This window comes from Scyliorhinus canicula, chromosome 1, assembly GCF_902713615.1.
Source record: "Scyliorhinus canicula chromosome 1, sScyCan1.1, whole genome shotgun sequence".
Lineage (NCBI taxonomy): Eukaryota > Metazoa > Chordata > Chondrichthyes > Carcharhiniformes > Scyliorhinidae > Scyliorhinus > Scyliorhinus canicula.
This window is the reverse complement of record NC_052146.1, coordinates 42,398,240-42,425,961: the sequence shown is the minus strand read 5'-3', so window position 1 is coordinate 42,425,961 and position 27,722 is coordinate 42,398,240. Positions and strand designations below refer to the sequence as shown.

The following is a 27,722-nucleotide window of genomic DNA, read 5'->3' as shown; positions in this document are numbered from 1 at the left end:
TTCCTGGAGGTGGAGAATGTATGCGAGAGATGTGGGAGGGGGGCTGCAAACCACGCTCATTTGTTCTGGGGGTGCACAAAGTTGGCAGGGTTTCTGGGCAGCAGTTTGTGAGACCCTGTCAGAGATAGTGGGGGGGGGGGGGGGGGGGGGGGGGGTGAGGATTTCTCAATGCCCTTTGGTGGCAATTTTTGGGGTTTTGTATTTACCAGAGCTACTGGAGGGGATGGGCCGATGTCGTGGCCTTTGCCTCTGATTGCCCGGCAGCAAATCTTATTGAATTGCAGGTCAGCAGTTCCGCCGGGGGTCTTGGCGTGGCTGGGGGATTTATATTAATTTTTAAAGTTGAAGAAGTACAAGTTCACTCTTGGGGTTGAAAGAAGGGTTTTATGTACAGGTGTCCTTATTTGAAGATCAATTTGTCGCCAGCGGGTGGGGGGGGGGGGGGGGGGTGTGTGGTTGGCAGGGGAACAGGTGTTGGGATAGTTTAGGGGAGAAAAGTGGTAGAAATTGACAAACTGTTTGAATAATGTTTATATTGGGTTGTATGAGTATGTTACTGATTGTGTTTGGAATAAAAAAGATTAAAATATACATATATCTAGATAACATTGTATTAGATAGTGTATACTGTGTTTATGCAGCAGAGACTGAGCCGCCTCAGACAATGTTTAACAATAAACCAACCACCACAGCGTGAACCATCATCTCAAAGATGGAAGGCTGCCTTCAATGCCATGTCTACCAAGCTATTGTACACCAGCACATATTAGAGAAAGTGAAAGATATTTTTGCAGATGTGAGCATAAACAATGTACCTCTTTCTCTGTAGGATAGAACCCCAGTGCTCTCATCACAAATGGAATTTCCTGTATTGGAATATGAGTTGACACCTCTCTTGGCTCCATTGTACTGACATGTTGGAAACGCAGCTGTGAATAGTAGAAATAGTTCTCCATTTCCTTTATAGGGCATCAAAATAGAAAATATGAATTGATTGGAACCAAAAGAAAGTGTGACAGGAGACTAATATAGTACATGTAATTTCACTTTCTTCATATGTTTTGAATTAAATTGAATTGCAGCTGACACGCTATGCTCAATAAGAGTTTGCTATATCTCTTACTTGGGTGAGCCTCGGAACAATGCCACGATGAAGTGGCAGAGATAGAAATTATTATGTTAATAGTTTTTTTGTTATGTTAATAAGGCACAAATACATTAAACTATGGCACTATTTTTTTTTAAATGTTTTTATTGAGTTTTCATATTTTATATTGAACAAATAACTTATTAGAGAGAAAAAAAAACACGCAAAAATTAACATGTATATTTACAGGTAAGCATCTTCGTAATAACAACTGTGGCCGCCCCCTTTAGCTGGCTTACATATTTTACATTCCCCAATATGGCCGAGGCACATGTTTACAGGCATTTATTTACAGTTTGGTTTTGGGCCTTGGCTAGCCATCAAACCCCCATAAGCACCACTGTCCCGGAGGGAGGTCCCCATGCAGGAGGCCTCCTCCACCCGCACCCACTCGGCTTCTGGCTCCTGGATCCATCCCCTTACTCGCTCGGCTGTTGCCGCCCAGTGGTAGAATTGTAGATTCAGGAGGGCTAGCCCCCCCCGGATTTTGTTTTTTGTAGGACCTTCTTTGGGATCCTAGCATTTTTACCTCCCCATACGAACGCCATTATAAGTTTGACCAGCACTTTGAAAAAGGCCTTGGAGATGTAGGTCGGAATGGATCTAAACAGGAAGAGGAACCTGGGCAGTACGTTCATTTTGATCGTCTGGACTCTCCCCGCGAGGGAGAGTGGGAGTGTATTCCATCTTTGCAGGTCCTTTTTTACTTCCTCCGTCAGGCTGGTGAGGTTCCATTTGTGGATCCCTTTCCAGTCATGGGCTATTTGGATCCCCAGGTAGCGGAATTTGTGTCGGGCTTGTTTGAACGGCAGCCACTTCAGTGCTGCCCCCCCCCCCCCCTTGCGGGTGTACTGGGAAGATCTCGCTTTTGCTCATGATGAGTTTGTAGCCCGAGAAGGCTCCAAACTCTTTAAGGAGCGCGATGATTCCGTCCATGCTGCTTTGTGGGTCCGAGATGTAGAGGAGCAGATCATCTGCATAGAGTGAGACTCTGTGCTCTCTGCCTCCCCTTCGGATCCCCCTCCAATTTTTTGCTGCCCTGAGCGCGATTGCTAGCGGTTCGATTGCTAGTGCGAACAGCAGCAGGGACAGTGGGCATCCTTGTCTGGTGCCCCTGTGCAGCTGGAAGTATTGGGAGTTGGTATTGTTGGTCCGTACACTCGCCATGGGAGCGTTGTATAGGAGCTTTACCCAAGCGGTGAACCCTGTTCCAAGCCCGAACCACTCCAGTACCTCTATGAGGTATTTCCATTCGACTCTGTCGAAGGCCTTTTCTTCGTCCAGGGAGACGATCACCTCTTGTGTTCTCTCCCCGGAGGGGGTCATTATCACGTTCAGCAGGCGCCTGATGTTCGAGGTAAGCTGTCTACCTTTGACGAAGCACGTCTGGTCCTCTGTGACCACCTCAGGTACACAGTCTTCTAGCCTTTTGGCTAGGATTTTGGCCAGTATTTTGGCGTCTGCGTTCAGCAGAGATATGGGTCTGTATGACCCACATTCCTTTGGGTCTTTGTCTTTCTTAGGTATCAGCGAGATTGAGGCCTGTGCTAACGTGGGTGGCAGTGTGCCCTGGCTAGTGAGTCTGTGAACATCTCCCGCAGGTGCGGGGCCAGCGCTGTCGCAAATGTTTTGTAGAAGTCCGCCGGGAATCCGTCCGGTCCCGGCGCCTTCCCCGTCTGCATGGAGCTAATGCTGTCCATGATCTCTCCCAGTGCTAGTGGTGCTTCCAGGTCCCGTTTTCTGCCCTCTCCCACGACTGGTATGTCCAGTCCATCAAGGAACCGGTTCATCCCAGCCTTCCCTGTTGGGGGCTCTGAGGTGTACAGCTCTTGGTAGAAGGCCTTGAAGGTTTTGTTAATCCTCTCTGGTTCTGTTTCCAACGTGCCTCTGGTACCCCTGATTTGCGCAATTTCTCTGGTGGCTGCCTGCTTTCTCAGCTGGTGTGCCAACAGGCGGCTGGCTTTGTCTCCGTGTTCGTACAGGGTCCCACGCGCCTGGCGGAGTTGGTGCACTGCTTTCCTGGTGGAGAGCAGGTCAAAGTTCCTTTGTAGTTCTTTTCTCTCCGCCCGGAGCTCTATGGTCGGGGCCTCGGAGTATTTACGGTCTACCTCCAGTATGGAGTCGACCAGCTTCTGCCTAGCCACCCTTTCCTCCCTATCTCTTTGCGCTTTGAAGGCAGTGATTTCCCCTCTTAGTACGGCCTTAAGCCCTTCCCAGAACGTGGAGGATGAGACCTCCCCGTTTTGGTTGTTTTCCGTGTACTCTGCTATGGCCCGCGCTATCCTTTCGCTGAAGGCCTTGTCAGCTAGTAAGGCACCGTCCAACCTCCATGTGGGGCGCTGGGCCCTTAACTATGGCACTATTGAATGGCCAACAGATTGTGCCACAGAATTATTGTGCCACTCTCTTTCTCAATCTAGTGAACACGGAAATTAAATATTGTTCTCCGGGCTCCACTTATCTTCCTTTATGGTCTTGAACCAATATGCTGTGACTGTCTTTATCTCCAAACCCTGTCAATTTAGAGATGATCAGTCAACTAGTCGTTAGTTAACCCCAATAGTTTGGCTGATCTGGGGACGATGGTGGGAATGTGTGGCTATTCCAGAATTCAGATTCGATCTGAAGGTACTTTTACATTTACAGTAGTACTTCTGTAGTTTGGATCACAGGGAATCTAGGCCTGTACTCCAACTCGCTGCATTTACATTCCTAAAGCTGAGTTCCTTATCCTGATGGTGGTGTAGTCCCACAGATTTGTGGAATTACAATACTGTTCCGGAAAGTCAGCCTTCTGCGGTCAACAAACTATCGGAGCACTAAATATAGCCATCCATTATGTTTATTCGGGTGGACATAAAATAACCATCAATAGTTTTTGAACGAAAAGCAGGGAAAGTTTTTGAACGAAAAGCAGGGAATCTTTTTTTACATTATAACATTTACCCTCAAACATCACCACAAAAAAATCCAGATCAACGGGTTATTTATCAGACGACTGCTCCCTATATAAAACACATCTCTATAAAAGTGAACATATTTCAATATATATTTGGGGACTATGAAGTGTTTTGAGATGCACTGAAGATGTGAAATATGTTATATAAACTCTTAACTATGTAACCAGGAGAGACAAAGAATTCAGAATGCTTCCCCTGATTCAGGATGGATGTCCTCTCTAACCACTGCTCATTGCCCTGGTGATAGAGCCCCTTAAATAGCCTAAAGTCGTCCACACTACTAAAGGGTATCTTTCGAGCTGGTGTGTGTTCTTTGTTTTGCATTACCTGGATGGCGTGGATGCGTAGTGTTGAACAAATAACAAGAAGCTTGGTTAACAAACAAAACTATACATTTATTACACTACTTACTATGATTCATTCACATTCCTAAAGTAGAAGGTTTCTATATTAAACAACGTATCTCTAACTGCAGAACTCTCAAGTATACAACTGCTCTCTCATGCTTCATTATCTTCTTTCTGACTCTTCTGTTCTTCTATCTCACAAGGCTTAGCCCCATCCCTTGTATACTTATGGGACTAGCTCCCTCTAGTGGCTGTCTGTATACATTTCATTAACTTTTGCATTGCCTTCATTTATGATACTATTACATCCCCTTTCCTTCTAAAGAAAAATTAAGACATTTTCCTTTGATTCTTATGTCATGCAGTATTAATCATAAATGCATTAACCTGTTGTATTACTAATAACTATACATGCCATACTATTACCCTTCCTGTTTCTTGTCCACAAGATAATTGGAGATTGTTACAAACCTATATCAAAATCATTGCCTGTTCATCACAAGCATTTGGGTACTAGTTAGCAATTGTTTACTAGTTAGCAATTGTTTAAACTGCTCAAATTTTGTTTTTTACAGTCCAAAAATTTGAGAATGCACTCAGTCTTCGGTGTGGTAGTGTATTACAGTGCTAACAAGTCATCAATCCAAATTGATCAAATGTTTGAATGGTTGAACCATGTTTGTTGTCTGACGTGGTTTCTTTCTGTGCTTGTGATGTTGCTTTCGTGTTTCCTTTGTCTTCAAAACCTGTTTCATTTCTGGTCTTTGAGCAAATATCAACTCATTAAATTTGTTGACATGATTTCTTTTTTGTCTATACAATATCATGTTCTTCCTGACATTGGTGCCATTATGTGTGAATTTTGTATTGTCTACGCACGCCTTTGTCCGTGTTACCTCTACCTGTAGCTATGTTTCACACACTGTCCTGCAGTCCCTTGTTCTGTTGCCATCTGGATTGCTTTCCATACTGTATGGTCTGTCAAGTGTGACTGCAAGTTCAAACACTTTTTTGTCATTGCATTGGACTATGCTGTTCGGTTGTCCTTCGGTTTCACAGACATACCTTGTGTACAGTCTGTTGTTATGGAGTTGCTCTTTGTGTGCTCAAGATCCGTTCCTTTTTGCTTAGCGGATTCATTTTAAAACTTGTTAGTAACAGTGTCCTTTGTATTATCTGATGTTTCGCTGCACTTCATGATCTTAGTTCCTGTTGAATGTTCTGATTTATCTGTGATTTCTTGGTGCTCCTCATCTGGAGTCGACTTGTCCAAGTTGTCTTCATTTTCTTGTTGGCTGTTCACGATTGATGTGCTCTCACTTGATCTGTTCATTGTTGCACTCTGATTGTCAGCCTTTGTACAGTCCAGTTGAGATCTATCAGTCTCGCTTTTGTCCTGCACAGTTTATATGCTATTTGTGATCACTTTGCCACTCGTCGCAAATAAAGTGGATAGACCGTCATACTGTTCTTTTTGTTGCTCAGTATCTATTTATTCCCTGTTGTCCTTACTGGCAAATACAGTGGAAAGACTTTCATAGTCTTTTTCTGGTTGTTCATTTGTCAGATTAATGTGGCGTTCAGCATCACTGGAATTGTCCATTCGTCGAGATTTGGAACAATTTTGATTGGGTTTGGTTTTTTAGCTTCCGAAATTTCCTGTGTACCTTTGCCCACACTTTCAATTATATCCATAGAGAATATATCTTCCAAATCTATTTCATCTTCTGTGATGTTGAGTTTATCTTCTTTGTTTTTAGATTTGTTAAAATTTTCTTCTTTTTTCAAGCTGAAAACTTCTTGTCCAGCTGTTCGATGACATTTCATCCCTGTTCTGCATTACGAAGCAAAATTATTCAGTTTGTTGCAGTTTAAACATAGTTTTCCGATTGCCAGGCATTTTTTCTTTAAATGGACATGGCCACAATGCATACACATCATCACATTCGTGACATCATGCGTAAACTTTCATTGCACATGTGCAAATCGATCCTCGTCTGGAGTGCACTCTTGTTTCAAGTGTGCATGCGCACTCTTCTGCGCAGAACGGTCATCTTCCGAATCGCGCGTTTTTTCCTTTAACTGCGCATGTCTGAGATGTCTGACTTCTGAAGCGCGTGTTTTTTTTCCGGTGCACTTGCGCAGATTGGTCTTTTTTAGCATGATGAATTTTTTGTTGCACCACAGCTTCAACAGAGGCAAAATTTATTTTATTTTGCCAATTCAACATTTCAGCACTTCTATTTTTAGATTATTTGCTCGCACGGGATATATTACTAGGATCTTCTAGCATTTCTATTTGTTGCTTTTACAGTTGCTTACTGAGCTTTTCATTTCTTTTAAGGTCACAATAATTTTTTTTAAATTTCCATGACCACATCAGACTTATTTTTTTTAAACTTCATTTTCAAAGTGGAATGAATAATACAATCCTATAGGCTGTGTTCCAGCCCAATTTAGTAACAGCACAATCGTTTGCTTTTCACTGACCACTTTGAGATTTAAGGCTGAGTGGCATTGTTCAAAGTCTTGTTTAACTTTTAACAATCTGATAGAACTGTCATTCAAGTGTTTTAGAACAAAATAAAAAAAGCATTCAAAAAATGTTATTCCCCTCACGTGGTCAATCTGTTGTAACCACAAACACTTTGTCTTTGATATGGTGAATGAATGAGAACCCTTTAATAGCCACACAAAACTATCACTAAAACTGTGAACACCGCTTTCTGCTGAGACAAATGGTTCTGGAGCTTTTGACACTCAGCCAAACATTCACATTAGCCCCAACTAGCAAAACAAATGCTTGGAAATATAAACAGCGGGGCAGCACGGTAGCACAGTGGTTAACACAGTTGCTTCAAGCTCCAGGGTCCCAGGTTCGATTCCCGGCTTGGGTCACTGTCTGTGCGCAGTCTGCACATTCTCCCCGTGTCTGCGTAGGTTTCCTCCAAGTGCTCCGGTTTCCTCCCACAGTCCAAAGATGCGCAGGTTAGGTGGATTGGCCATGATAAATTGCCCTTAGTGTCCAAAAAGGTTAGGTGGGGTTACTGGGTTACGGGCTTGGGGTGGAGGTGTGGGCTTAAGTGGGGTGCTCTTTCCAAGGGCCAGTGCAGACCCAATGGGCCAAATGGCCTCCTGCACTGTAAATTCTATGATTGTTACTCTTGGAGTCTGGTTCAGACTTTTCCTTGCACTTTTTGTTTGCTTATTCTGCCAGCTAATCCATGAAATTGAACATTTTGCCTAGATCCTTGTTTCTTTTCCAATGTCTCATTATTTTTCTACCAAAATCGTTTCTGTTTTGGTTAACAAGCTGATATCAACCTTTGTCTGGGCAGCTAGAACTAGAGCCTGCAGAGGATACCTTAAAGACGGAGATGGGTAGGTGGACTCGCTCTTCCTAATCTACTGTACTATATTTCGATTTTACTATGGTGTCATGATCCAAGTTGAAACTGGTGTCTTATGGAAGCACACTCCTTCTGCTCATCCTCTCTTCCTGCCTTAATTTGTGCCCAGCTACCCTTTGCCCTTTCTACATACACGTCAAACCCCACTATGATTTCTACTTTGAAAATATGGAAACAATTTTGTCAGCATTTTAAACTTTCCACGACTTTGCTGTTAGGTCCTATTTGTAAGAACCATTTATCTTTGCCTTCCTTGGGTTCGCTTTCTGGTGGGGACGGTGGTGGTGGACTGGGAGGGTCATTATGTGATGGTTGCGGGTACACTGGAGGGGAAGACAGTGGTGCTAGTCAAAGTGTATGCCCCGAATTGGGCCGATGTTAGGTTTACGGAATGGCGGATGAAGGATTTACTTTTGGAGTGTTTGCTGACTGGGAGGAGCTGAGGGAGAGGGCACCCTTGGTGGGGTGGATATGTTCAGGTACTTTCAGGTGCGTGATTGGGTCCAGCGAGCTGTTTCGATTTTCCCAGAGACACCGCTATCCACTTTGCTGAAAAGGGTTGTTTCCTGTGTGGGTACGGAGGCGGGCAGCATGTCCAGGATGTACGGAGGGATCATGGAGGAGCAGGTCTCGGTGGAGGAGGGGAAGACTAGGTGGAGGAGGAGCTGAATCCTATTTTGGAGCAGGAGGTATGGAGTGAGTCTCTCTGTAGTGTGATTGCTACGTCATCCTGTGCGAGGTTAAGTTTGATACAACTCAAGGTGGTATTTTGGGCACTTCTCACCAAGGCCACAATGAGTCATTTTTTCGAGCGGGTTGAGGATAGGTGTGAGCAGTGCTGGAGAGGGCCTGCGAACCATGGACACATGTTCCGGTCCTGCCCCAAGTTGGTGGGTTTTTGGGGGCCTTTTTAAAATCACTATATTGGCAAATTTAAATGTGGAATTGGAGCCCTGCCCCTAAGTTGAAACATCCAGGGTGTCAGGTTAGCCAGAATTGAGGACCGGTGTGATGGCGGAGGTAGGACTTTAATTATTTATTTATTTTTTCCAATCAAGTGGCAACTTAAAGTGGCCAATCCACCGACCCTGTACATCGTTGGGTTGTGGGGGTGAGACCCACGCAGACACGGGGAGAATGTGCAAACTCTACACGGACAGTGGGCCCCCATGGCCCACTGGTTAAATACCAGCAGCAGCTGGCTTTGGCCCATAAGTGGTCACTGGGCAAGAAGGCCTTCCGCGACCATCCTTGGCCCTGGACTTAATTGGTGGCAGTCAGCAACAGGGGTCTCAACCTTCCTGCCTGAATACACTGCTCCCAGTCAGTCTCTGGGGAAGCATTAAATCCCACCCAATGTTTCAGGTCAGTAAACTTTCATAAGAATGGGGAATGCCTTGTGATATAACAATTTTTCAGCAAAACAGGGAGAGGGGGAGGGAAGAATAGAACAAACAGGAACATCAATGTGGAAGGCAGGAGACAAAACGGAATAATATGGAAGGTAAAAAGAGATGATAAAAGGACAAACAAAGAAACAAAAGATGCAAATTTTGAAATGATGTCCTGTACCCCAAGTATAGGGCTGGGATTTTCTGGCCCTGTCATGGTGGGACTCACCATGGGAGATTCGCTGGCCCAGTCAAATGTACATTGACTTTCGGCAGGACCAGACGAACCACCCAGCCTAGGTCATTAATTTGGATTAAGAAAACCAGCGATCGTTAACACTGATCCCTGGGGAAAATACTTTCCTTGTACCATACCTTTCCTCAGACCTTAAGCTTTGCCCCATTTTGGGACAGGAGCCTTAGGTGGTGATTCTGTTATTCCCATTTAAACTTCCTCCAATCTCATCTTTTGGTTCTTTACTTGTTCCATCAAATATGTAGATTAGTAAGGTAGCTGAGTAGCACAATTTTTCCTTTACACAATACAGCATTTATAAATTATTTCATTATTAGAATTTGAAAGAAATGTAAAATTCTTATTTTAATTATCAGTATACAAAACCGAGAAAATGACAAGACTATTAGAGGTGTAAATTGCCCATTACACTAATTAAATAAATCTAGAGAAATCCAGAAATATCATTACCTTGAATAATTCTCCATCTCTCCCACCGTCCAATAAACCATAAAATGGGATCAAATCCTCTCCTCCAAGTGTAGTTACTGTCTCATGTGCCCTTTAATATCAGAAAATAAGTCATTTGTTTCTTAACTCAACATTTAATAATAATAATCTTTATTAGTATCACAAGTAGGCTTAAAATAACGTTGCAGTGAAGTTACTGTCAAATCCCCAAGTCGCCACACTACGGCGCGTATTCGGATATACTGAGGGTGAATTCAGAATCTCCAATTCACCTAAAGCATGTCTTTCGTGACTTGTGGGAGGAAACCGGAGCACTCAGAAGAAACTTATGCAGATACGGGGAGAACGTGCAGTGTCTGCACAGACAGTAACCCAAACCGTAACCAATCGACAGTAACCAATCAAACGTGGGTCCCTGGCACTGTGAAACAACAGTGCTAACCATTGTGCTACTGTATTTACCATTCTAATGAGACAAATTATAATAAGACAGTAGCGACAGTATATTTAATTATAGTAAAGTAGTTAGTGGCCTCAAAAATAAAATTTCCTGGTGGTTTTTCCTCTCTTTTTTAATTTCTAGTACCCAATTCGTTTTTTCCAATCCAGGGGCAATTTAGTGTGGCCAATCCACCTAACCTGCACATCTTTGGGTCGTGGGGGCGAAACCCACGCAGACACTGGGAGAATGTGCACACTCCACACAGACAGTGAGGGCTGGCATCGGACCCGGGTCTTCAGCAGCGCAGTGCTAACAACTGGGCCACCGTGCCGTCCCTTTTAGTTGCTTTTCTAGACAAGTATGCTTCACAAAGATATTCAGGTAGCAAAAGGTTTCCAGAAATAGCAACTAGGGACAGAATTCTACAGCCACTCCAGCTTCCTGCCAAATTTATTCAGAGTTTTGAATGGCTCTCGCCATTTTCCAGCCCCACTACCGCTGCGTCGGCACCATAAAATTCCACCTGTACAAATCAAATATGCAGTACAAGTACAAATCATCAAAATGCTACAATTGAGGACAATTTTCCTTGAAAACGTATCAACTGTGTACTTACATCAGGTCAACTTTCCACATATGCACAGTACAATCATCTCCTCCTGCAGTGAATATGTAAGAACCATCATATGAACAGGCAATATTGGACACCATTGTTCCATGGCAGATAACTGCACAGGACTTGTGGGGATTTCCATCCAATGGCAGAGTTTGTAAACCCACCTAGGTAATAACAGGGGGCAAGAGTTTTAGAATCCCTGGGTGCAAATACTCATATCAGTAGAGCATCACACCTTTACATTGATCCACTACATTGCCAAACTCACATTCCAAAAATAAATTATGTTCAACTTATTCTCTTCAAACCCATTGGTTCATAGGGTCTTCCCAGTCTCTTGCCATCTAAAGACTAGTGGCAAACCCTAAGAAACTGCGTAAATGACCCTTTCTAATTATTTAAGCCATTTATCTGAATGTCTCACAAATCTCCCACTATAATATCTCTGTGGAAATGCCAGACAATTATTTTTAACAGTAGAATATTAATCAGCAACTTGTACCACTATACATTAATACAGATACGTCCTTTTTCAAGCGAACTGAATTATCAGCATTTTAATTAAACATAGATTCAATTCATTGGGTCATTTCAATTATTGCGTTAGATTTAGTTGTCTTTCACACTCGGGTTGATTTTCCTTTACTGCTTTAATCCTCCCCGCCCCCAACAGTTATGTTCTTGGGGAGTGGTGGTACTGAACAGTCCAATGGACAAGGGCACCTCGCTGGTATTTTAAAACAGGAAGATCATTCTTCGTATGAGATTAGAAGGCAAACAGCAGCCATGACAACAATCACCATTATACACAATCCTACTATCACTTGTTGCACGTTTTACTATGGGTGTAATACGCGTTTATTGGAGTGTATTAACACGCCTCCGTTTAAAGGCCGTGTGCTTAACACTACTAGGCTCTATGTATGTATTTTCAGCTCAGGAGTCGCCAGATGCCGTATAGACACCTCACAAATATTCCAAGGTCAGGTTCAAAGTAATAAAACGATAAACCGGTTAGTAAGTTCCAAACGATCAATATTTATTATACAATTATAATAAATACGCATGCACACGCTAAGGGACTAAGCTATGACTAAACTAAGCGATCAGAATACTTAACTAAACAGGAACAGGCAAGGTCAGGGAGCGAGGCCTTCGTTCCGATCTTGGTCTGCAACCTTCAGAGAGCGTGCTGGTCGCTGGGGGTCTAGTGGGCCTGGTTCGCGTAGCGAGCGTCGTATGGTCACTTACGGTTCGGCGGCTGGTGCTCAACGGCTGGAGTCAGGATACAGGTTGGAGTTCTTGGTCAAAGCCGGAGCACGAAACAACAGACAGGACCATGGGTGGGGGTCTATCTTTTATAGGGGTCCCCAATGTCCGTGCCTTTCCGGGGCGGGCTTTACCTTCAGGTATCGATTGGATCACTCCCAATCGATATCTTTTGAATTCCTCCAATGTGAGGGTCTTTCTTGATGGCGGGGGCGGTTTCTATAGTGGATACTTCTGGTGCCGCTCTGTCTGGACATCCACTTAAAGTATCTTATTCAAACCCAAATGTTGCCATTGTGTGTGCCTAGATCTGGACTGCCTCATTAGTATGCAAAGCGTTTTGCTATTATCACCTTTGGTTTGAGATCTTCCACCTGGCCAGAAACTAGTTTTGCTGCTTGCAAAATGCTAATGAGTCTTTGCAGACTGCTGCCTTGGCAAAACTGCTTTTTCCCTGCAGTCTTAGCGATTCTCCATCTTGTTAGCCCAGTGTCCATTTTAGGTGGCTACACACTTCACATTCCCAGGGAAAACAACAATAATCAGGAGTTCATTAGCAAGTTTATGATACCTTATGTTCTTGATCCTATGTGGGGTTTTTGGGTACCTTGCAGTCTTGGGAAAGAGACTTGGCAACCAACATTGATGAGGAGACATGGGTAGTATATGGGATTATGCCAATAGAAGTTTGGTATGTAACAAAGTGAGAGAGACTCAGTTCAAGTTTGCACAATACACCGAGTTTGAGAGACAGGTTTGATCCTGCTGTTTCCCCGTGTGCCTAAAATGCCTGGCAGTAGAAGGTGATTACATACACTGTGTCAAGATTAAATCCTATTGGACTAGTGTAGTTAAGGAGCTTGAGAGGCTATTTGGCATGATCTTGGAATTTGATCCTTTATTCCTAGTTCTGGATCTTCCAGAAAGGTGAATTATTGACGCTAATGAGAAAAGGCTGTATAATATCCAAACTTTTGCAGCTCAGAAGAATATACTCTGCTCCTCGATTAGTTACAAGAATCCTTTGGTTCAAAACTGGCATAAAATAGCTATGGATTGTATTCCTATAGAATTCCTGACTTCTGTACTCCGTTCTAATATTCTGTAAAGTCTGGGACCTCGTCTCAAATTTAAAGGCTCTGCTCTGTCTGACCTGCTCCAGCAATGTTTTCCATGAGTCATGTTGTAAGTCTTGATTTTGCTATACAAAAAGGTATGCATCCTGTTATGTCACTGAAACATTTTTGTTTGGCTTTAATATCTTCTGACTGACCCATTGTGTAATTAGAGGCAACAGTTCTTAAGGATCATATTTCTGAAATTATCCTGCCTCTCTCTGTTCTTTTGTTTGCAGAAACAATTGTTCTGTACTGTATCAGTTTGTGTTTTGAAAGTTTGTTGCATAAACCGTAAAAATGATAAGTCTAAATTAAAAAATATATATATGGTGCCCAGACATTGGAGCCTAAAAGGTAAATGGCAGGATAGGCCATCTCCTGCCTGTCCCGCACAGGATTTGATGGATGCACAATTAATGAACTGATCAGTGCAGATCTCACGTTTTTCTGCCACCCTGCTGTCCAGCAGAAGCCATGTTGACTTCTGATGTACCATCAATTGAACGCGAGACGAGTTGCTGAACAAAAGTATGGCTTTAATCTACTAGATGTTAGCCCTGCGGTCGATAACAGTAGAAGGACGACCGCCAGGAGTACTGGGTATTTATACCCCGCCCCGGAGGCGGGTTAACTCAGCCTCTCGACCAATCGGGGAGCCGTCACATGACTGGTCTCAACCAACCGGTCAAGAGGCACATGACCGACCAGGGCCAATGGTAAACCGGTGTTCTGCACCAATGGCAGGCAGCTATGCTAATCATACCACCACAACTTCCACCCCCATTAGCGTACTTAGTCTCCAGAATGGAAGGTTCTGCCCCACATTTCCAAAGAGCACATTTATTCACTGAGCCATTATAAAAGTCTTTGAAGAATTATTTTTGGAAACAAACAATTAAACTCAAAAGAATATGACAAATAGTTTATCATACAAAATAGTAAAAACTGAGAACAAAATCACAACATTATTGTCTTTTGGTGCAGATACTTTGTTAATGAATGCGTACCTTGTTATCTGTGATATAGGCTAAATAACACTTTTTAACTTCACTGTCATTTGAGAAAGGGAGAACTTCTATCTTCCGAACAGGGGACCCATAAATTGGGCCTAATACTGTCTTCCTAGAGAGAAAAGAAACAATGTAAACATACAACAATAAAAGGTGTCTTCAAAAACAAGAGTTCAAATGTCTTCAATGTTGTTTAAGTCAGTTTGAAATCAAGCTCAGGATAAACAGGAATGATGTGAAATATGGGTGGCATGGTGGTACAGGCAGCACGACAGCACAGTGGTTAGCACTGCTGCCTCATGGCTCCGAGGACCTGAGTTTGATCCCGGCCGCAGGTCACTATCTGTGTGGAGTTTGCACATTTTCCCCGTGTTTGCGTGAATCTCGCCCCCGTAACCCTAAAATTTGCAGGGTAGGTGATAGGCCACACTAAATTGACCCTTAATTGGAAACATTTTTTAAAAAGGAATGATGTGAAATAAAGATAAAAGCTGACCTCTTCAGATCTCGCAAGAGTAAAAGGTTAAGTTCGCCAGGGTTAATATATGAAGGCACACAAACATTTTTCAAAGAGTTATTAGAAGAGCAAAGAGATATCTAAAAATAAAGCACAGCTGGGTGGCATGGTGGTACAGTGGTAAGCACTGCGCCATCATGTCTGCGTGGGTCTCACCTCCATAACCCAAAGATGTGTGGGGTAGGTGGATTAGCTACGCTAAACTGCCCCTTAATTGGGGGGGGAAAAATTGGGTTCTCTAAATTTATACAGCTGCAGATGAAGAAAACGTTAAGTACAAACAACTCAAAAAAAGAAAAGCCACAAGGATAATCCCTATTTTTAGAGGTCATAGAAATGGGGAAATACTAGAGACACTAAGATTTTTCAATCTGGAAAGGAGGTATTTGAAAGCTGATCATATGAAAAGAGTACAATGGTATTGAAAAAATATAGCCAGAAAATCAAAGTAGGAATTGTGAGAAATGAATAAAGGAGCTATAAGCTCAAACTAGTTAAGACAAATTTAAGACCAATAACAGTTAAAAACCTTTTTTTCAATAAATTTAGAGTAGCCAATTATTTTTTCCAATTAAGGGGGAATTTAGTGTGGCCAATCCGCCTATCCTGCACATTTTTGGATTATGGGGGTGATATGCAGACACGGGGAGAATGTGCAAACTCCACACAGACAGTGAGCCGGGGCCAGGATCAAACCCGGGTCCTCAGTGACGTAGGCAGCAGTGCTAACCACTGCGCATCGTGCCACCCCCCTAACAGTAAAACCTTGAAAGATTTTTTTTTTTCTTTCTTGAGATGTGAGCATCGCTTGCAAGGCCAGTATTTGTTGCCACTAAGTGCCATGTGTTAGTGAGTTCCAGGATTATGACCCGGAAACAGTGAAGGACGGAGATATAATTCCAAATTAGGATGGTTTGTGGTTTGGAGGAGAACTTGCAGATGGTGCAAAAGTATCTGGTGCTCTTGTAAATCTCGGTGCTAGAGGTTGTGGAATGTGCTTTTTAAGGACCCTTGACAGGTTGCTGCAGTACATTTTGAAGATGGTGCACACTGCTGCCACTATATGTGTTGGTGAAGAGAGGTTTTTTTATTCGTTCATGGGAAGTGGGCATCACTGGCTGGGTCAGCATTTATTTCCCATCCCTAATTACCCTTGAGGGGGCAGTTAAGAGTCAACCACATTTCTGTGGATCTGGAGTCACATGTAGGCCAGACCAGGTAAAGATGGCAGATTTCCTTCCCGAAAAGACATTAGTGAACTAGATAAAAGCAAATGACTGCAATGCTGGGATCTGAAACCAAAGAGAAAATGCTGACCTAAAGGATCATCTGGACTCGAAACATTAGCTATTTTCTCTCCCTACAGATGCAGCCAGACCTGCTGAATTTTCCAGCATTTTCTCTTTGGTGAGTGAACTAGATAGGCGTTTACGACAATCGGCAATGGTTTCATGGTCATCATTAGACTTTTAATTTCAGATTTCACCATCTGCAGTGATGGGATTTGAACCTGGGTCTCCAGAGCATTACTCTGGGTCTCTGGTTTTCTAGTCCAGTGACAATACCACTCTGCCACCATTCAGGATGGTGGATGCTATGCTCATAGCGCGAACTGCTCTCTCCCAGAATACAGTACAGAAGAGGCCCTTTGGCCCACCATCCTGATGGTGTCAATTTTCATGAGTGTTGTTGAAAGTGCAGTTGTCCAGACACTGGAGAGTATTCCATCACAGTACCTTGTGCCTTGTAGATGGTGGATCAGTTTTGGGGAATCAGGAGGTGAGTTACTCACTGCAGAATTTTCAGCCATTTGACCTGCTGATGTAGCTATGGTATATATTTGGCTGGTCCTGTTCGGTTTCTGGTTAATGGTAACCCCCAAGATGCTGGTAGGGTTATCAAACGGGGATGGAATTCACCAATGGTAATGCTGTTAAATGCTGGAGATGGTCTTTTAAATCCATCAGAATAAGTATTGTTTTATTAAGTGTAAAATCGTGTTTGATTAATTTGCTAAAGATCTTCAAAGATGCAACAATCCAAGTGGATAATGGAGATCCTGTAGTATATGTCAATGGAGATTGTTCGTTTTGCATTTTGGAGAGTTGGTTACCATTGACTGTGAGGGAGGGGTGGGAAGGGAGGGAGGGGGAGGTATTGGGTGGGTTTTGGTACTGTTGTAAATTGTAAAAATATTGGAAACTTGGAATAAAAATACTTTTCAAAAAAAATAATAACTTTATAGATCTAGAATAATTTGGCTATGTTCAAAATATACTTTCAAAGAAACCTGAACACAATGAAGTAGTTATTTCCATTTTAGACTGGTTAAAAGGATTAGTGTTTTAAAGCAAAATGTTATGCCTTTTCTGTACAAATGGTATTAACAAACCTGCACATCTTGGTAGTGGCATTGTAGAGCTTTAGCTTATACTGGTTGTTGGCTGTGATAATAAAGCTCTCTTTACTGATCGGTGGGTACCAGGCCATGCATGCAGGGACAGCACTCTGTTCTATTCTTTCATTACTCAATATCTTCAGATCATCCTGAGAACTATGAGCCAGATCGTACTCCACCTGATAAATAAAAAATAATAATTTTTAAAATAAATTTTGCATGACAGCTACCACATCTTATTTTTTTAAACTGGAAGAGATGTTGTAAGGTTTCATATACAACAGCAAACATGAAGCAATGAAAATGAAATAGATGAAACACAATAAAAAGTGCATGACAGTCAATTATGGAAAAACTCAAATAAACGGTGAAGAATAATCAATAAATTATGCAAAGCAATTACTACCAGAAAAAAATCTAGTGACTCAAAGTGAGAGCTATGGAGAGTTCCCATGAATGTTGGATTCTTACCAGTAATGATGCCACATCAGGAAAGGCATCTGGGTAAGATGAACTCCAAAGAGCCCAACCTAAGTCAGAGGGGCCTGAGGTGGGCATTCACCACCACAATGATCCAAAAATGAAAACATACTTCTACCTCAATTTGAAATATGTTAACATCAGTAAACCTTTTAGAAAGATGAAATAGTTGCAAGGGATTACAATTAATATTTTTCTCTCTTGACTCACTTAGTGCTAGAGGCTTGGATGGGGCAGAGTTTGTAAGGTGTATCCAGGAAGGGTTCTTGATACAATTTGTAGATAGTACAACTAGGGAAGGGGCAATACTGGACCTGGTATTGGGAATGATCCTGGACAGGTGGTTGAGGGTTCAGTAGGGGAACATTTTGGGAGTAGTGACCACAATTCTGTAAGTTTTAGGATACTTTTGGATAGGGATGAGGGTTAAGGTGCTAAACTGGGGAAAGGAAAATTACGATAACATTAGACAGGAATTGAAGAATTTGAATTGGGTGCGGCTGTTGGAGGGGAAATCAACATCGGACATGTGGGAGTCTTTCATGTGACAGTTGATTAGGATTCAGGAAAGTCATGTTCCTGAGAGAACATGGATAAGAATGGGAAGTTTAGGGAGCCTTGGATAACGAGGGATATTGTGAACCTAATCAAAAAGAAAAAGGAGGCTTTTATATGGTCTGGAAGGATTGGAAAAGTCAAAACCCTTGAGTATAAAGAAAGTAGGAAGGTATTTAAGCGGGAAATTAGGAGGGCGAGGAGGGGTCATGAAAAATCCTTGACAAGTAGGATTCAGGTAAATCCAAAAGCTTTTCATTCATATGTAAAAAACATGAGGGTGGCCAGGGAAAAGATTGGACCACTTAAGGACAGTGGGGGGGACAGTGGGGGGGAATCTATGTGTTAAGCCAGAGGAAATGGGCGACGTACTAAATGAGTACTTTGTATCAGTGTTCATCAAAGAAAAGGGGTTGGATTCTCGCACCCCTACGGCAAAATCGCGTTCGGCGACGGGGTGGAGAATCGGTTTTCCCCCACGAAATTGGGACCGGCGCCGGTTCCGCTATTCTCCGCCCCCCGAAAAGTGGCGTACTCCGCCGTACTCATGGAGTACACCACGCCATGTATCCACCGCCTCAGGCCACTGCCTGAGGCCCGCCCCGCTATTCTTTGTCCCCGACCGGCCAAATTCCCGACGGCGTGGTTCTAATCTGGTCCTGCCATCCAGGAAACTCACAAGGCGGCTGCGGACTCAGTCAGTGGCCACCACGATCGGGGGAGGACAGGTCAGAGGATGAGGGGGCCTCATTCGGGACTGGGGGCTATGTGTGTGGGCAGTCCGGGTCGGGTGAGCGGCTGATGCGGGGCACTATTTCGACGGTACAGATCCGTGGGCTGAGTCCTCATGGAACACTGCGGGGCCGCTGGAGGCCGCCGCCGTGCACATACGCGGCCTCTGACCTTGAAGTGCGGGGGGCCGTATCGGCAGCTCTGCGAGCTTCACGACAGTTGCCTGCTAGCCCCCTGCAGACGGTGAATCTGTGGCCTTTTGACACCAGTTTTCCTGGTGTAAAAGACCACCGTTCTCACGGCGGCATGGGGAGGTAGTCCCAAAAACAGAGAATCCAGCTCAAGGACTTTGTGGAAGATGATTCTTGGGTAGGGTGTGTGGATAGTCTAGGTCATGTTGACATCAAAAAGGAGGTAATGGGTGTTTTAAAAGACATTAAGGTAGATAAGTGTCCTGGGCCGGTTGGGATTTATCCCAGAATACTGAAGGAAGCAAGGGAGGAAATTGCTGGATGCATGACTTGCATCTTTGTATCCTCATTGGCTACAGGTGAGATCCCAGAGGACTGGAGAACAGCTAATGTAGTACCGCTGTTTAAAAAAGGTAGCAGGAAACTATAGGCCAGTGTGCCTCACATCGATAGTAGGTAAATTATTGGAGAGAATTCTCAGGGACAGGGTTTATACCCATTTGGAAATAAATGGACTCATTAGCGATAGAGAGCATGGTTTTGTGAAGGTGAGTTCGTGCCTCATTAATTTGATCGAGTTTTTTGAGGAGGTGACAAAGATGATTGATGAGGGGAGGGCGGTGGCTGTTCTTTACATGGACTTCAGTAAAGCCTTTGACAAGGCGCCTCATGGCAGACTGGTACAAAAGGTGAAGTCACATGAGATCAGAGGTGAGGTGGTAAGATTGATACAGAACTGGCTCGGTCACAGAAGGCAGGGGATAGCAGTAGAAGGACTCTTTTCTGAATGGACGGTGTGACTAATGGTGTTCCACAGGGATCTGTGCTGGGGTCTCTGCTGTTTGTAGTATACATAAACGATTTGGAGGAAAATGTAGCTGGTCTGATTAGTAGGTTTGCAGATGACACCAAGGTTGGTGGAGTGGCAGATAGTGTTGAGGATTGCCAGAGGATACTGCAGGACATATAGGTTGGAGATTTGGGCAGAGAAATGGCAAATGGAGTTTAATCTAGACAAATGTGAGGTAATGCATTTTGGTAGGTCTAACATAGAGGGGAAATATACAGTACGTGACTCTTGGGAATATAGAAAGCCAGAGAGATCTGGGAGTACAGGTCCACAGATCTTTGAAAGTGGCAACACAAGTGGACAAGTTAGTCAAGAAAGCAAATGGAATGCTTACCTTCATTGAACAGGGCATCGAGTATAAAAACTGGCAAGTCATGCTACAGTTGTATAGAACTTTGGTAAGGCCACACTTGGAATATTTCACACAATTCTTGTTGCCACGCTACCAGAATACTGTGTAGGCTTTGGAGAGGGTGCAGAGGAGGTTTATCAGGATGTTGCCTGATCTGTAGGGTGTTAGCTATGCGGAGAGGCTGAATAGACTCGGTCTGTTTTCATTAGAACGACGGAGATTGAGGGGCGACCTGATAGAGGTCTACAAGATTATGAGGGGCATGGATAGAGTAGATGGGCAGGCACTCTTTCTCAGGGTGGAGGGGTCAGTCACCAGGGGGCATAGGTTTAAGGTCCGTGGGGCAAAGTTTAGAGGAGATGTGCGAGGCAGGTCTTTTACACAGAGGGTAGTGAGTGCCTGGAATGCGTTGCCAGGAGAGGTTGTGGAAGCAGATACATTAACAGCGTTCAAATGGCATCTCAACAAATGCATGGATAGGATAGGTATAGAGGGATATGGCACTAGGAAGTGCTGAGGATTTTGGCCAACGGTGGTATCATGACAGGGACAGGCTTAGTGGGCCAAAGGGCCTGTTCCTGTGCTGTATTGTTCTTTGTTCTCTTTCTGTTTCTTTTTATAATTTGCATATGCAGTGAAAATCTAATTTCATCAAGCAGAGATCATGCTTAGAGGTTAGTGAATCTAGCAGTGCATTTACAATATTTTTCAGTTGCTTTATCGTTTGCTAATCAATAACAGATGAGTACTTTCAGTCAAATCTAATTTCGGGTTTGAACAAACATTTTAAGTTATTATTATGAACTATGTCAAAGAAATTGATTTTAATGCATAAAAGGAGCCTGGCCAAAATAAAAGTTACCTACCAGAACTCTGTCCTCTCCAAGAGACAATAGTCTGGGTTGATTGCTGTCCAAATATATCCCAAACATGAGATTTTGAATCGGTTTAAAATGTGCATTTTGCCTTCCTAAGTAATGCCAAGACTTCTCCTTAAACATAAAGACTGTTAGTGTGGTTTTAGAATCCTGCAATAAAAATAATAAATCATTACAAGAGCCACTGTACAAACCAGGATTTATTATGTAGCTGGAATAAACTGCTTATTGAATTATGTAACTGCTTGTTAGGCAATAAATATATTTTGTGTAGCATAAATCATTGTATGCAGCAATGTTGAAATAGAAAACTAAATTTTAAAACTGTAAAAAAAGTAATATCATTCATCATTGCAGTATAGCATATTATGCAAGTTTTTGACCATATAAAACCAGGACATCATAGATGGTTGAGCTATTACCCAAGGTCCATATCTACCCTTTTATAGCTTCCCTACTAAGCACAATCTACAGAGTCTCTCTGAACAAACCAGAATTAGCAAATAAGATTTTCTCTTAACTATTTTTATTGCCAGTAAGATGATGTCCAACCTAATGAATGGTAAGGACCTCCAGCCTAATGAAAGGTAATGGTGTGCCAATTTGGACAGGTCTGGAGTTCCAGCATGGCACTTGTGACGATACAGATTCCAATTGGGACATGGTTCCACAATGTGCTGGTCAACCCAACATTTTATTGAAGTGGCTATTCTTCAAATGTGAATTTACATAATGAATGTTGGTATGCTATTCTACACAAGAGTCATCACAGCTGAGCCCAATTCTTGGCCTTTTACAGAAAGCACATAATCACTTTATAGCAGAGGATCACTGGGGACTGGTCATTTTAATGTCCTTTCTGTGATCAGCTGGCTCAAAACTAATTTGAGATTCAACCTAACAAATGTTGATCTATTCTTTATTAAATGAGAAGTTGGATTGTCAACTTCTCCCATAGCTCACTTGGTTAAATAATTCCCACACAAGACATTGCCAAGTCCATCCTAATGTATACACAATAGCAACGGACTGGAAATATTTAATCTGCTTTCCACTTCATTAGGATGTTTGAAGGCTGGTTTAGCACAGTGGGCTAAATAGCTGTCTTTTAAAGCAGACCAAAGCAGGCCAGCAGTGTCGGTTCAATTCCCGTACCAGCCTCCCGAATAGGCGCCGGAATGTGGCAACTAGGGGCTTTTCGCAGTAACTTAATTTGAACCCTACTTGTGACAATAAGTGATTTTCATTTCATGTATGGGATTTTAAAGAGGCATAGAAAAATAAAACTTAAAGTACCTAACGTTACATTAAATTTAATTGACTATACTGTAAATAAATTAGGCTTAGATTTATTGTGGTTCACCATATTGGCCTGAAATTTGCTGTGCTAATAATGCTCACTGCTATTATTGGCTAATACTGCAACTTCTGCAATCCACATATATGTAGTGAAATACCAAACTCCAGGCGTTGCTGTCAGTGATGTCCACAGGGTGCACTTTGGGGTTTTTGCTCATAGAATCTCACAGAGATCACTGTCACAATGTGATATTAGATTAATTACCCAGTATAATTGTACGAAAGACTGATGGAAAACTTAAGCCTAGTTCAATTCAAAGAGGGAATGATAGAACCATAGAATTTACAGTGCAGAAGTAGGCCACTAGGCCCCTGGAAAGAGCACCCCACCCAAGCCCACACCTCCACTCCATCCCCCCAACCCAGCAACCCTTTGGACACTACGGACAGTTTATCATAGCCAATCCACCTAACCTGCGCATCTTTGGACTGTGGGAGGAAACCGGAGCATAGAACATATGGAACAGCACAGAACAGGCCCTTTGGCCCTCGATGTTGTGCCGAGCATTGTCCGAAACCAAGATCAAGCTATCCCATTCCCTGTCATTCTGGTGTGCTCCATGTGTCTATCCAATAACCGCTTGGAGCACCCGGAGGAAACCCACGCAGACAAAGGGAGAACGTGCAGACACCGCACAGACAGTGACCCAAGCCGGGAATTGAACCTGGGACCCTGGAGCTGTGAAGCAATTGTGCTAACCACTGTGCTGCCCTAAATTATGAGTAACTTGGTACTTAATCATGTAGTGAGTCATACTTACTCCTGAAGAACTCCGCTAGCCCCAAGAAATCATTTAAAAAGTGCTAAAGCTGATTTGCTTAGAAGAAAATCAATTTTGCAGATTTTTAAAAAATTGAACATTTTATATAGTTTTTTATGGTTTTTTTTTCTTTTATGTCTTTTACCTATCCCATGTGTATGACCCAATCTTTATTTCCCTTTCAGTACAATGACTTAAATGTAATATATTTTCTTACTTCCTCTTTATTCTCTATGAAGATTCTGCAATCTAATAAGCCGAGCAGCTTCTCTGCTGGCTGCCCTACTTTCAGGCGCAACACAGAATCCCTACAGTGCGGAAGGAAGCCATTCGGCCCATCGAGTCTGTACTGAACCTCTGAAAGAGCATCCTACGTCGACACAATTCCCCACCCTATCCCCGTAAACCCACCTAGGGTGAATTTAGCGTAGCCAATTCACCTAACTTGCACATCTTTGGACTGAGGGTGGAAACCGGAGCACCCGGAGGAAACCAACGCAGACATGGGAAGAATGTGCAGACTCTGCACAGTCATCCGATGTTGGAATTGAGCCTGGGTCGCTGGTGCTGTGAGGCAGCAGTGCTAACCACTGTGCCACCCTGCAACAGATACCGTGCAGAGAGTGCTGACTTCAAATTGCTGCTGGAAGACTCAAACTGTACATGGGCAAGCCTACTGAAAATCTGTGGGCAGCTGTACATGAGGTAAATGGCAAAAACAGTTCCTTTGCTGCTCACAGCAAGATCTGGGTATACATGCATTTGTACCAAGTTCTTTTATCAATTAGTCTAAGCAACCATGGAATATTCCAATAACTCACTATCGTTGCTAGGTAATTGGAATCATGTGAGAAGGCAATCTGAGTAACAGCATCCCTGGCATACTGGAAAGGTTCTGGGAACTCATCATTTAGAGAAAGCGCATCAAGGATGTGAACACATCCATCGGTAAGTCCAACTCCCAACAGTGTACCTATGGGGAATAAGAAAATGGTATTTAGCCAATAAAAATGTCTACAGAGAACATACGGGTCAAATTTACTTTTTCCATTAAATGTTCATGTATTTCGGACGTAGAAAGGATGCAGTGCAAAGCATGGGTGCTAATTCACAATGAACCCCTTTCATGTTCCTGGTGTAGACCAATTTCAACAGCCAGATTTTTATTTTTTTTAATTTAAGGTGCCCAATTTAGCATGGCCAATCCACCTATCCTGCACATCCACACAGACACGGGGAGAATGTGCAAACTCCACTCAGACAGTGACCCGGAGCCGGGATCGAACCCGAGTCCTCAGCACCGTAGACAACAGTGCTAACCACTGCCACCGTGCCGCCCCCAACAGCAAGATTTTCTGATTGGCATCATTTTAACGCTGATAACCCATTTGTGTTATTGCTGGAATTAAAATAATGGCAGTTGAAAAATCTAGGCCACTCTTAATGAACATGTAGTTCATCACTAATTAGTGGCCTTACTGACAGAAATATGTAAATGGATGGTGTGGAAAGTAGAAAATTATCACACTCGTGCATTAATGGATATTGCTCTGAGGCTTATGTTGGGGCAGAATGGAGGGAGCTTTACTGTTGCACTTCATATCTGATCTCAGAGCACTTGATGAAGATTGTGAATTTAATACCTGTTTTATTATAAGTCACACACTGAATATAATTTCCTTTTCCAAAGAGTCTGCTGCAGAGGGGTTCCTTCTTCTCATAGTCCCAGACCTTCAGGAGCCCACAATAGCTTCCCATACAAATGAGAGGTCGAGCAGGATTACATGCTATAGCATGTACCGCTGCACCATGCTCCTGCAACAACACTTCAAGTTTGCAGCCGTCTCCAGTTACATGAGCGACTGTAGCATCAACTGTTGCTACAACAAAGTTTCTACAGAGAACAAAACACGGGAAAAAGCATATCAATTAAGGAAATAATTTCTTACTTAGGCAACAAGAGAAATTCTGTTTTTCAAATGTTAATAAGTTGAGACACCATAAATAGGTTGGAAACATTAGTAAATACAGTATTAACAAATAGATGTTTAAAATGATTTAAACTAGTCAGAAGCAATGCAAATCGCCCACTTGATGGGCTGTATTTTTCATGTCCTGTAGACTGGCTGATGTTAATGATGAACTACAGAACATCTAGTTTGAACAATTTATTATGAAACAACTGCGTGATAAGATAACTAGGATAAAAAAAATAATTAACTACTAACACAAATTAATTATTATAGAGCTACTGCAAAATACATCTATCCTCCAGCACGACATACTCCCAACTGCCCAGCCACAGGGTCATGTGGTGAGTTTGCACTGCCACCTAGTGGTCGGAGGTTGTGCATAACATTATGTATAAACTTGCTTTTTGCATATCATCATATCCCCTTTCCTTTGGGAAACAAAATTATTTACATACATTAAATTATTTTTTTACATTTCACCATGATATGCATAACTATTTACATGTTCAGAATTTTTTTGCAGTCTGTCACAAGTTCAGTCTTTCTTGCTTACCTTATCCTTGTAGACCTTCTCAGTGTCTGCTAAACTTGCAAAGGTTCTTCATGTTCTTTAATGTTTGTTGCTTGTGTTTGATGTTCTTCGTGTATTAATGTATCATCCTCTTGTTGAATTTATTTCGTATGTTCTTCAGATGTTTTAGGATTTTTGCATGCTTCTTCTGGTGGTTACTTCACAAACGGTTGTTGTACTTTGAGCAAAGCTCTTCTATTCCTTCTCAAGACAGCACCGTCATCCGTAATAATGAGATATGAGTTTGGACCTGCTTGTCGTAGTACCTTTGCCTGTTTAGACCATCCATATCCTTTGGAGTCTTCTACTATCACCGTATCCTCTGGCTGCAGGAGTTGAAGTCTTTTAGCAGACCTATCATCAAATCCCTTCTGCCTCCTTTTCTGAGAGGTCAATTGTCTTGTTAATGAATGGTTCACGGGCTCATGAGGAAAACATGATAGAGTCGTTTGCAGTTGCCTGTTATCGGCATTTGAGCAGGCGAGAGTGACTAGTGGTGCCGAATGATAGCTGAGGAACACAAGATATGTATCATCGCTGTCCAGTGCTTTCTTTAGGATCTGCACTCCCTTTTCAGCTTTGCCATTTGACTGAGGGTAATGCGGACTGGAAGTAACATCTTGGAAATCATACTGCCGCGCAAATTCTGTCCACTCATAGCAGTCAAAACAAGGACCATTTTTGCTCATGACTACATTCGGAATGCCGTGTCGCGCAAACATTTATTTGACATTCTTAATAACACATCTTGCTGTAGAATTCGACAACTGCACTGTCAGTTATCTGGTAGTTAGAGAAATAGTCTATGACTAGAAGGTACTCCTTTCTATTTAAATGGAAAAGATCCATGCCAACCTTCTGGCACAGAGTTGTGACTGTCTCGCCCATCTGCATAGGTTCTCTGCCTGCACTGAAATCTTTGGCATGTTTCACAGCTCTCCACCATCAACTCAATGTCCCGATTGATCCCAGGCCAATAGACTGCCTCCTTGGCTCTTCTCTAGCACTTTTCTATCCCCAAGTGCCCTTCATGTAACTTCACGAGGATCATAACCGTTGTGCCTGTAAAATCATAATTCTGAAGCAAAAATCCATTCACGGCACTTAATTCTGTTTGAATAGTGTAGAAACTTGAACAGGATCCTTTGGGCCATCCTTCGTGGATACATTTTCTCACTTTCTGCAAGATAGTGTCCTTGACAGTTTCTTCTTTAATTATTTTTGACTTCTTGTCAGAAACTGGCAGAGACTCTGTCACCATATTTACGTGGACCTGTACGTCCTTATCCAGCTGGAGTGGTTCCTCATTGCCGGTAGCTCTGGAAAGTGTGTCAACCACTATTAGATGTTTACCCGGCGTATACACCAGCCCAAAGCCGTTCTGCTGCAACTTCATGATCATTCACTGAATTTTTGGCAACATCCCACTGAGATTTGTTTTTATGATGGTGGCCTGTGGCCAGTCTCCACGTTGAAGGGTGGAAGCCCATACGCATAACCATGGAACTTCATTAGCTCATTAATGAGCCAGAGGCACTCTTTTCCATTTATGTGTATCTTCGTTCAGTGTCAGCCATTGCCCGGGACGCATACGCCATTGGCAGCCAGTCTCCTTCCAGATCCTGCTGGAGTAGGACCACCCCTAAACCATCCTGTGATGCATCAGTTGAGATTTTTGGCTGGGTCAAA

The 27,722-nt window shown here is 42.9% G+C and overlaps 1 protein-coding gene across 2 annotated transcripts in view; it reads right to left on the bottom strand.

Annotated features, from left to right (window-relative positions):
- The window catches only part of cfap251 (cilia and flagella associated protein 251), a 135,863-nt gene that overhangs the window by 25,127 nt on the left and 83,014 nt on the right, over positions 1-27,722 (bottom strand). For both annotated transcript variants that reach the window (XR_005459784.1, XM_038789752.1), the window contains exons 12-19: positions 25,133-25,383; positions 24,311-24,462; positions 21,358-21,519; positions 17,326-17,510; positions 14,414-14,528; positions 11,020-11,183; positions 9,962-10,052; positions 816-959 (exon numbers count right to left, since the gene is read on the bottom strand). Coding sequence is in view for 1 of the 2 variants with exons in the window: in XM_038789752.1 (XP_038645680.1) it covers positions 816-959; positions 9,962-10,052; positions 11,020-11,183; positions 14,414-14,528; positions 17,326-17,510; positions 21,358-21,519; positions 24,311-24,462; positions 25,133-25,383 (1,264 nt within the window). In the remaining variant the exon portion in view is untranslated. The remainder of the gene's footprint in view (positions 1-815; positions 960-9,961; positions 10,053-11,019; positions 11,184-14,413; positions 14,529-17,325; positions 17,511-21,357; positions 21,520-24,310; positions 24,463-25,132; positions 25,384-27,722) is intronic.